Source organism: Drosophila novamexicana, unplaced genomic scaffold (assembly GCF_003285875.2).
Source record: "Drosophila novamexicana strain 15010-1031.04,08,12 unplaced genomic scaffold, DnovRS2.1 tig00000877-arrow-arrow-pilon, whole genome shotgun sequence".
NCBI classification, from domain to species: Eukaryota; Metazoa; Arthropoda; class Insecta; order Diptera; family Drosophilidae; genus Drosophila; species Drosophila novamexicana.
The window spans coordinates 1299232-1309051 of NW_020824831.1; the positions used below are offsets into that span (position 1 = coordinate 1299232).

The 9820-nt window shown below is 41.6% G+C and overlaps 1 protein-coding gene across 1 annotated transcript; it reads right to left on the reverse strand.

Annotated features, from left to right (window-relative positions):
• Positions 1 to 4: 4 nt before the first annotated feature.
• On the reverse strand, positions 5 to 2171 carry LOC115764988 (phenylalanine--tRNA ligase beta subunit). The gene is made up of 5 exons (XM_030708321.1): positions 2031 to 2171; positions 1914 to 1969; positions 1691 to 1848; positions 280 to 1634; positions 5 to 216 (listed from the first exon to the last, which is right to left on the reverse strand). Exons 1-5 carry the CDS (start codon positions 2086 to 2088, stop codon positions 65 to 67), a joined length of 1779 nt encoding a protein of 592 aa, XP_030564181.1. The 5' UTR covers positions 2089 to 2171; the 3' UTR covers positions 5 to 64.
• Between the last annotated feature and the right edge of the window lie 7649 nt (positions 2172 to 9820).

Genomic DNA, 9820 nt, shown 5'->3' on the forward strand with positions numbered 1-9820 from the left:
TGTTTTGTGACCATTTATTAAGACTCTTGGTGAAATGTTGAACAATTATATTGTTAAGCTGTGCTTATACAAAGGGCTCAATAGTAAACTCTACCGCTGAACAAGGCGTGGTTAGTTCGAAAGCCTGCAGCACGCTGGGATGCAGCACTCCGATTTTGCCAATGACGGCATTGTTGAACATGACATGAGCACAACGACCGGGAAAGTATGTGGGATCTGATCGAGAAGAAAAAACTATGAGGAAATGCACAAACTATCTTGAGTTAATCCGAAGCTTACCTTCAGCTGCTTGGAGATAGTAGCCCTGATCGGCGTTGCCCGTCTTCCAGGGCACAGAAAGCAACTGCATGACACGATCTAGCAGACCATGCACCACCTCAAATCCCGCACTCTTATTGCAATTGACCGCGCACAGGCGTCGCTCGTTACGTGCGCCCACCTCGGAGTTTGCGGCGGCAAGGACTACATCGCTAATCTCGAACAGTTTCAATGGAAGCGGCATCTTACGATTTGCCACCAGGGTTTTCAGTAGACCCGGTAGCAGTGTGGTGCGCACCACTTGGAATTCCAACGTCTTGGGATTGCCAATATGCACTGCAGGCATGGCTTCAATGTCCTTGTTAAGCTTGAGCCCAATGTCATCGCGCGAGCAAAGCGTAAAAGTGAGCGCTTCTGTGAAGCCGGCCTGGGCCACCTGCTCCCGGAGCTGCTCAGTCAGCTTGTTAAGTGGAAACTGTTTCGCAATTTGCATAAAAGCTGGCAATGATTTTTTGATGTTGTTGTAGCCAAAAGCAATCGCAATGTCTTCGTAGATGTCGCATGCATGTATGACATCATGACGTGTTGGTGGAATCTTTACTTTTAGCGTGTCGCCATCTTTAGCATCCACTTCAGCCTCCAGATACATACGGGTCAGCATGTCCGCCAGCTTGTTGGCGGGCTCATTAATGCCAATGTACGCATTGGCTCGTTTTACCGAAACGCGCTCTTCACGTACTGCCAGCTCGGGATAGGAAATGCTGGTGCCATCGGTTTGCACTACATCACATGGCTCAACCGTAAACTTTTGTGCACAGTGCTCGGAGAACAGGCACACAATTGTATCCAGTACCACCTTCGCCTTGGTTAAATCTGTGGCAGTGCATTCGATAAACACATTTTTGGTTTTTAGCGATATCTTTGAGTGGTCTCCGTTAATAATTGGAGGCAGCGACAGCACAACACGATTCGCGTCATAGATAACCGGATAAACGGGCGAATCGCGTATAATGGGCAAATATTGCTTAAGCTGCGCGTGCGTGGCATAGAAGTCCATTAGTTCAATGCCGTTTAGCTCCCGAGTTTGGTTGAGTGGCACAAATTTAATTTGCTTCGGCGCCAGAGCCTCATAGCTAAATGGACCTTGTATGGTGTCCAGATCGTGCGTGCCAATAGCGACCAGCGTGCGCTTCCGGCAAATGTTTTGATGTAGCTTGTCCTGCAGATCGATGAAGCTGTTGTATGAGTCCTTCGTAAAGGTGACATTGCGCAGCACGGCAGCTACAGCGAATGGACGGATTTGAGCCGTCGAGGACGCTATTTTCAGCACTTGACGCTGCGCCGGCTCCACAAAGTCAAACTTGGGTGGTTTCACTCTGCAATTATGTTTTATAAATAAGGGTGATTTTCAGTAGATCCTATTTCTACTCACTTGCCCTGGAACACTCGCAGACCCGTGACTAAGCCCTCCAGACAAAGCAAATCATAGCGATTGGCCGGTATATCAATCCTGTAGATGATTTCTTCGCTGGCATCCGCTGCTGCCGCAACATCCCCTTGCTCTTTAGTGAGCATTTGCTTCTCTGTCGTCTAAAATAATTGAAAGAAGCAATTAATATAGGCTTTTTCCCACCTATTACACGACAACTGCTTACCACTTCATCCAGCTCTAGGCCGAACGCAAAGCACAGATCTTGAAATTCGTCATCGGCTGAGGAAAGGGGTAAACATTTAGTTTGAAAATCCACGTGGACGGATGCCGGTTAACTCACTGTACTTCTTTCCTAGTGCCTCAAAGAGTAGATCACGTTTAACTCCAATTGTTGGCATTGCGTTGGTATAAATAGATAACGGAGAGTTTCTTAGATACAAATGCTTAAGTTTTTATTAAGATATAATAAAAAACGTTTTGTTGTTACTTGATTAGAGTGTGTACACACTAAATATGTTATTATTACAAATGTTATTTAACATAACAGTGATAATTAGAAGCAAACTTGTAAAATGCGAGCTGCAAAAGCTCGTTACACGTTGTGAAAAATTAAAATCAACATGGGTAAACCTAAACTTTGCTATAGAGTAAGAGAAATCTAGAATTAACCGGCTATGCAGGCTTTTATTAAAATTTAACATAGACAGTGACCCGCTGTAGAAAAGAAGAACGTGATATTTGGCGATACTAACAACTATCGATTACGATTTATTGTTGCACTGTTTTTTCGATAAAATTAGTATTTTCGCTGTTAAGTAAATACTATTTTTAAATTTTGAAAATGTTGCGACATTTCATGCACGCAAGCAAAACTTAAAATAACACCAAGCTATGGCACGCATTCTTCAATAAATTTGTATGCAGCGTAACGCCATATGCTACCAAATTAAGCAACTGCAAGTAAAAGTTTCTATTCAGTGCACACACGCTGCCAAAAAATGCCACACACTGTGTGTTGTTGTGCTGCTTGTACGGATTCCAAATCATCAGAAAAAAGCGTGTGCTTGTGACAGCTGTTGTTGTCGCCTGGCGGTGCGTTTTCGAAATGTGTACATAAGAAATCGGAAGTAAAAAGCGTTTACCTTTTCGCAGTCCGTTTTTTCAAAGAGAGAAACATGCCATAATAACCAACCCGACGGAGGTGTTTAGATCGCACACAGTCCACAAACTACAGCTTGGCATTGCTCAAACCGAGCCAGCTTAAGCAATTAAGCAGGCAACGCGACGTCGAGCGACCTCTTCGGCAGACGCGCGTCAGACGGGACCCGCAAAAAAGACAAAAAAAATGATGGAACGCGTGTGGCCAAAAAGTTAATGAAGCGTTAAAAAATCAACTTGTGATCATAAAAAAACTGCGAGCCTCTTTAAACAGTTATAAGCTGCGCCTTAGCCAAGACTGAGCAGCATATAACGCGTTTTTTTAAACTCTGTGGATGGAACATGGTTCGCTGATCTATTTCGTTCATAAATATGTATTTAATTGGGAATCTCTATTGTATTCGATTTTTTTTTGTTGCGCTTGGCCCTTAGGAATAATTAATTTAAAAACGCCTTCAACTGCTTGCTGTTGCATTTTTCATAAGCATGTCCTTGCGCAGGGCCTTTGTATTTGTTTGTTCAACCCTTGAAGAGATTGATTATTGTTTATATTTGTGCCTCTGTATGCATACGAATGCAGTGCAAACATACGCATCGCATTGTGGCATGCGGCCAGTCCGACGCCGATGCCGACGCCGATGCCAAGGCAACGCCAACGCATCCATTTGAATTGGGGCAATTAAAGTGTGGTACAACTCACGGCTGAATAATTCTATAAACACGTGATAGAAGAAAGACCTGCTGGACCTGCGCCGCTCGGCCATCGATTTATCCCAACAACAATAGCAATTAACATTAACCCCTTCAGGAGCGGGGGCGTTAATTCAGACACGAGTTCTTGGTCAATTTATCAAATAATGCGACCAATACCTGGAAACCGAAAATAGAGTTATTATCAAGCCTTTGGGATTCAAGCCACATTAACCGGAATATTTTTCATCTTTAGTATTGTCCTGGCGCTGCTTTTGCCTCGGCGTCGGTTTATTCGTTTGTAATTATGCTACATATTTATTTAATATTTATTATAATTTTTATTCATCAACCTTTTGGGCAGGCCTTTGGCAGGTATAGTCTAATTTCGACTAATTAATTAAAAATGATGAACCAGGTTTGTATATTGCATTGACTGCTAAGATATAGACATTTCTTAGATATATACTCGAGATTAGGGATGAATTAAAGCTGCTGAGTGCGACAATAAAAGACCTGGTCTTCCCTTGATGATTTCTCTTTAAATCGTATTCTGCAACTTCATGTTTTTTTATTGGTGCCAATTGTTAGATATAAAAGTGTAAATTCAACGCAACATATTTGAAATACGTTAGGTGTCTGGGCGGTGTCTAACAAGATCGTGTTGTATAATTAACTTTTAGCATTACATTACATTTCGAGTTGAGAAGGGATCCTTTCTTCTCACGCATGTGCCTCAAGAAGATTTCACTAATTGCAAGCTAGTTAGATTTTCACACGTTTGCTCCAGTTACAAGTACGTGGCACACCTCTTCCGCTCTGCCGGAATGCATGCCAAAAAAAGGCAAACATCAGATCTATTCATCATGTGGGTAATTAGATGGGAACATGTAGTAGTTGGCTGGCCTCTGGCCAATTCTTGTAGTTATTACCTGTCCTGCAAACTGACCTGCTGCTGTGTGATCAGATTCATTTGAACTTAACTATATACACAGGTATTATACGATATCGCGGTGGATAATATCAAATTTCATAAAATGCAATTGTCACCTTCGGACCTCCATGATTTTATGTAAAACTGTCAACGGGCCAGGCCCAAGATTGCTTCTGTCCGCATGCAATTAGAATTTGAGAAAAAGATGCCTTTATAATATTGACTTGATCCAACGCACACTTGTAGGCATGCTTATCTGGCTTATCTGATCCGCAATTTTTCAATTTCATGAGCTGATGTTGAGAAATGACCCAGCATCGATATCAGTTACGATTTACATTTTATTTTTACACCGTTGGCCAAAGGTAAAAGGTAAACATATCAATTACCAACAATCGAGCGCCGTTGACAGACATGCCGAACTACTGCATCCATCTAGTACTACGCCTGGTTAGCAGCCAGTTGGCCGCTTCCGAGAAAGTCATTTCTCATACTGGGCATTGGGATTTGTTTGTGTTTCATTTCAATTTCAATTTCTTTTGTCTTGACCAGGACCCAGACCCACACTCTAAGCCCAAATGCCGATCTAGTCTCAAGTGTCGCTTGGCAAAGTGTTGCTACTTTTGACTTCTGGCTAAGGGTTTTTATCCTGAAGTAACAGGCGCAGACAGTAGACCCTTCAGGTGCCAACAACTAACAGCACCTATGGGAAATTGTATGAATTATAATAAACTGACGCCAACAGGGATACACGGGACACACGAAATCCTTGAAACCGTTTGAAAGTTTCGCTTTTTTTTTGTATTTTTGTCTGCCGTCCCGACGCGTTGCACCAGCCGTTGCCTCAAAGAATACCCTAGGCATAAAAGGGCAAGCAAGGTATGCACGGTACATATTTTGAATTTGAGTCAAATGCAATCGCATATCGCAATAGAACTTTGTACTGCAAATCAACCAGTCGAAGATAGGTAATTTTAGTGTAATTTATGTAGCAGACACCTTAAATTAAAGGTACAAAGTGGATATGTTTGGATATTATTCTATAAGACGACTAAGAAGTGCCAAGATTATATTAACTCCAGTTGGAACTCCGGTCGGAACAGCATTCGACTACTTTGACATCAAAATGTGCTAGCAAGAGAGCAAACATCCTTCTGACCTTTCAAACAGATATATGTGAATTCGATTAGTATATAAATATAATATATCTGCATCTAATTATACTTTAATAGAACTTCAAATTAGAATTGTAATTTTTTTAGTGTTTTGACTAGCTTAACTTTAGTTCATGCTTGAAACTTTCACATTGAAAATGAATAAGATGTACAGGGCATCTGTTAGTCGCGCACAAGCTAGCTAGAGCATTTCTGCTTGTTGTTAACTGCGATTGTTACCCTAATTTTTAGTCGTCTTTAAAAATGAAACGGTCTGATCGCCCGGTCGACCGCTGGGCTGGGCCCATCATCGGCAGCTCCAACCACGCGTTGGATCGCCCCTAATGGCACAATCAGAATAGCTAGCCGCGGCGCACGCGTGTCATTCATGGGCAGCAATCAAAGTGATATGAAAATTGCGTTTGGGTTCAACAGGTTCGTTGTGCTGTACATTATTGTTGTTTGCCTAAAGGTTAAACGTGCGAATTTCACCAATGCCAGAAAGAAACAGAGGCCACGTCTTCGGCTCGAGGTCCAGGCCCAGGGCCTTTTTGATCAGCGGTCGATCAATGAGAATGCGAATGCGAATGCGAACGTAAATGCGCCATGGTTTCGTTTTCGGTGGTAATCGTAATCGTCTGACTTCTTGAGCTCCTGCTCCAGCTCCTGCTCCTACTCCTGCCATCACCGGGCGCGTACCGTACGCGAATTTAGTGCTTATATGTATATATGTATGCAGCTTCAGCTACAGCTAAAGCTAATTAAATGTAATTTGGTACTTCCTTTTCAGCCGAAATAATACATATAAATAGTATCTTTAGTTTACATTTTATTCTGGCTCTTCACGGCTGGACTTGGACTGATTATTATAAATTTTCGTTTTCTTTCAGCGTTGGCTTAAGGTCACTTCAGTTCCATATATGTATGTGTATATGTAGCGGGGTGTACTGTATGTAAGTTTATATGTAGGTTTATGCTGTATTCAAAGGAATTCACTCTCGTACTCGCACTCCAAGTGCAACAATATAACAATTGCTTTAGAGAGAAAAGAACTATACCATGGAAGTGGAAGAACACCGAAACCGAAACTTGCTAATTGTTTTGCGCTCGAGTGGCGGCCACTGTAGGAGCGTGCACTTCAGTTTCCAGCGAAGAAACACTTTCCATTCAAGCCCAATAAACGGCCCATTGTGAAAAACGCCGGCCCATTCATGAAAGCCCCGAAGAGGGGCACCGCGTTTTGTATCTGAAACTGCAATTGTTGCACCGCAAATTAGACGCTCAATTACTCCACAAAATTCCTGGGTAATTTCAGTGCATTTCAAGTGAGTAGACCTCCAGACCGGGTCTGAGTCCGCGTAGGGAATGGAGGCACTCACACCCTATGCTGTCTACACGAAAGTGAATCTTGACCACGTGGTGTTTCTTTGATTGTAACCCGTAACCCTTCGCTTAGACGATCATTTTTCATAATTTATCCTCTAGCCACATCCTTCCGTAAAATGTTCTCACACTTGACCCGCTGCGTTTCGGCTACGCCCCGCCAAGGATCGGAAGTTGTTCCTGTGCCACAGCAGCAACATTCTAGACGCACTCAAATCTTGTTGCTCAACAGGCGAGGAGAAAATCTTATTAAAAATTGTTATTTCTTTCGTGGCCCTTTTTATTTTTTGTTATTTTATTTTTTTTTTGGTGTGCGTTTTTATTGCTTTAATCATTTTTATTTTGTGCGGCTTCCGTGCCACCTGTTATGTTTAACGTTTGCAGCGAAGGTGTAGCTGCCAGCCAGCAGCAGCAGCAGCAGCAGCCAGAGGTCCTCGTATCCTTGAGGCCTTTTTGATTTTTCTCAAGTGATTGCGTAGTTTTCATCTTTTGTTTGCGCTCTTTGTTGTAGTTCTCACTGTTTTTCAAAATTTGAACTGATCATTGCGTTTTGATCTGGGTAAGGGTAACGTGGGATCGCTTCAAAGGCCATGTCCTGCGCCTGAGCCTATCAAAATAGCAAACCCAATTTGTCGATTATAATTCCCACTTCCGATTTCGAATCCGTTTCGGAATTCAATTTGACTGCAGCATGAAATTAATTTCTATTCGCCAAGACAAATCGCTTACGTATAAGATGAATGCCAACGAATTAGTCAAAGCTGTTGCAGGATTAGGATCAGCCTGGCGCCAAGCAGTTGCCAAAGAACACCAAAGATAGCCATCAAATGGACTGGCTCTTGTTGGCAAAACAAACCCAGCTTCAAAGTCGAGCCGTGCGACAAAAATTGCTACGCTTCGCTCCGATCCCATCAGATGCAGATAAATATATAGATATATATTGGAAGATACATGCCGACAGCGCTGATAACCATCAGTAAGCAATCTATAACAACAGGCTGGCTGCCTGCAGGCGTGCCCAAACAATGACACAGTGGGCGCTGCATTGACCTGGCCGGGACTACATCGAGCAGCCTGCGGCCCGAGCCGCAACAGAGCGTGTGTATAATCTAGTTTTAATTTTCATGGGAATTAACCCATGTCCTTACAACATTTTTGTGTAAACAGTGTGCAATTTATGTGTGTAAAAAAATGTTGCTTCTGCCCTGGCGAGTTGCCTGCCACTGTTTGAGCTATTTGCTTTGATTTTCACTTGACTTTTTTGCGCTGACTGGAGTGTACATATCATATTTTTATTCTTTTTATTTTTTCTCTGCACCCCGCCAATATTTGCACAGCAAGTCAAACAGTTGGCGCATCCTGGCGCACATTGTAACCATGTTACAATATTGTCTCGGCAGCTGATTTCTCCTGGACCAGCATTTGCATATTTAATTTGCCTTTAATGAATTTTCAATTTGACAATTGGCAAAATGCCGCACACGAACACGCCGAGGCCACCCACATGAGACATGAAAGGGCTCGCATGCAATCCAGTTCCATCCCATTGGGCATCGCATGTCGCCGTCCCGCTTCCGAGTGACTTTCGCTCTTCGCTTTCCTTTCGATCGAATCGAATCGTATCGAATCGGTACCAAGTCTGGTTGGTGTTAAATGCTAATAAAATAAGTAACATACAAATTTTTCAATTTACGTTTAAAAAAATAACTGGGCTACGGTTGCCGAAAATGATCACAGTTCGGACAACACTTTCACGGCCTAGAGGGACTTACTAATGGGAGTCGTTGACGTGCGCCTACTTTTATTCTTGATTGGCGTCCCTACAGCTCCTACACGTTCCGAAACACATACCGAACTCTATGAATTTGGGCATATTTCATTTATGCAAAGCTTTAGCCACACTGTGCATTTTATATTGATCTCAATTTAATCATATCTGAATGTTAGTGAATGAATTGTTCCGAGTTCACCTTCATATCAGATTTTATTCATTTATCAGAAATTTGTATAAGTTTACGTCCCGAATTGGATCAAAAGAACAGATCGCAAGCAGTACAGATGCTTTTAAGTATTGAATCCTTTAATAGGACTTAAATTTAAATTTAGTGCATTATATCTTCTAAGAAAAACGAGTTGAATATAGGTCAGTCTATCTAAAAACAAAAACATAAATATGTTAAAAAATAAAGAGTTTTGATTATGAAATCGTGATTGGTAAGTTGGTGAGGTCTGGGATCTGAATAGTTATTTTTTGTTAAATTTTAAGATTTTAAAACTTAAATCTTTTAATAGCGTATACAGTTCAGTTTTATTTTATCAATTAGAAATTATGATGCAAGTCGTTCTAAACTCAGCTTTAGACTGCTAGAAATGGATTTGAAATTTGGAGTAAGAAAAAGAAAGTCTTTGGAATTTATATGATCATGTACGCGATTATAACAGATTTCTCAATTCGAAATATCAACAAAACATATAACTGGGTTAGCGGTCCTCGGTAGATGAGTCGTTTTGCTGACTCTTATAATTGCGAGGCTACGTCCATTTAATTTTATAATAATAATTATAAATCATATAAGTATAATAATAAGAATATCGTCCAATAATAGACATCAAGATTTATAGGTTAGAGCATTTAGGTTTCGATCAATTGCTTCAATTTGCTGTTAACAGTTTTTGGCATGCGCTTTCTGGAAGCTGATCCACATCACAACGCATCGCACCGGCAATTGCATTCACATGGCAAAGCCAGGACCAGAGCTTCAGACATAAGTTGCACTTATGCGTATTGACATGAAAAGTATGACCTGTTAC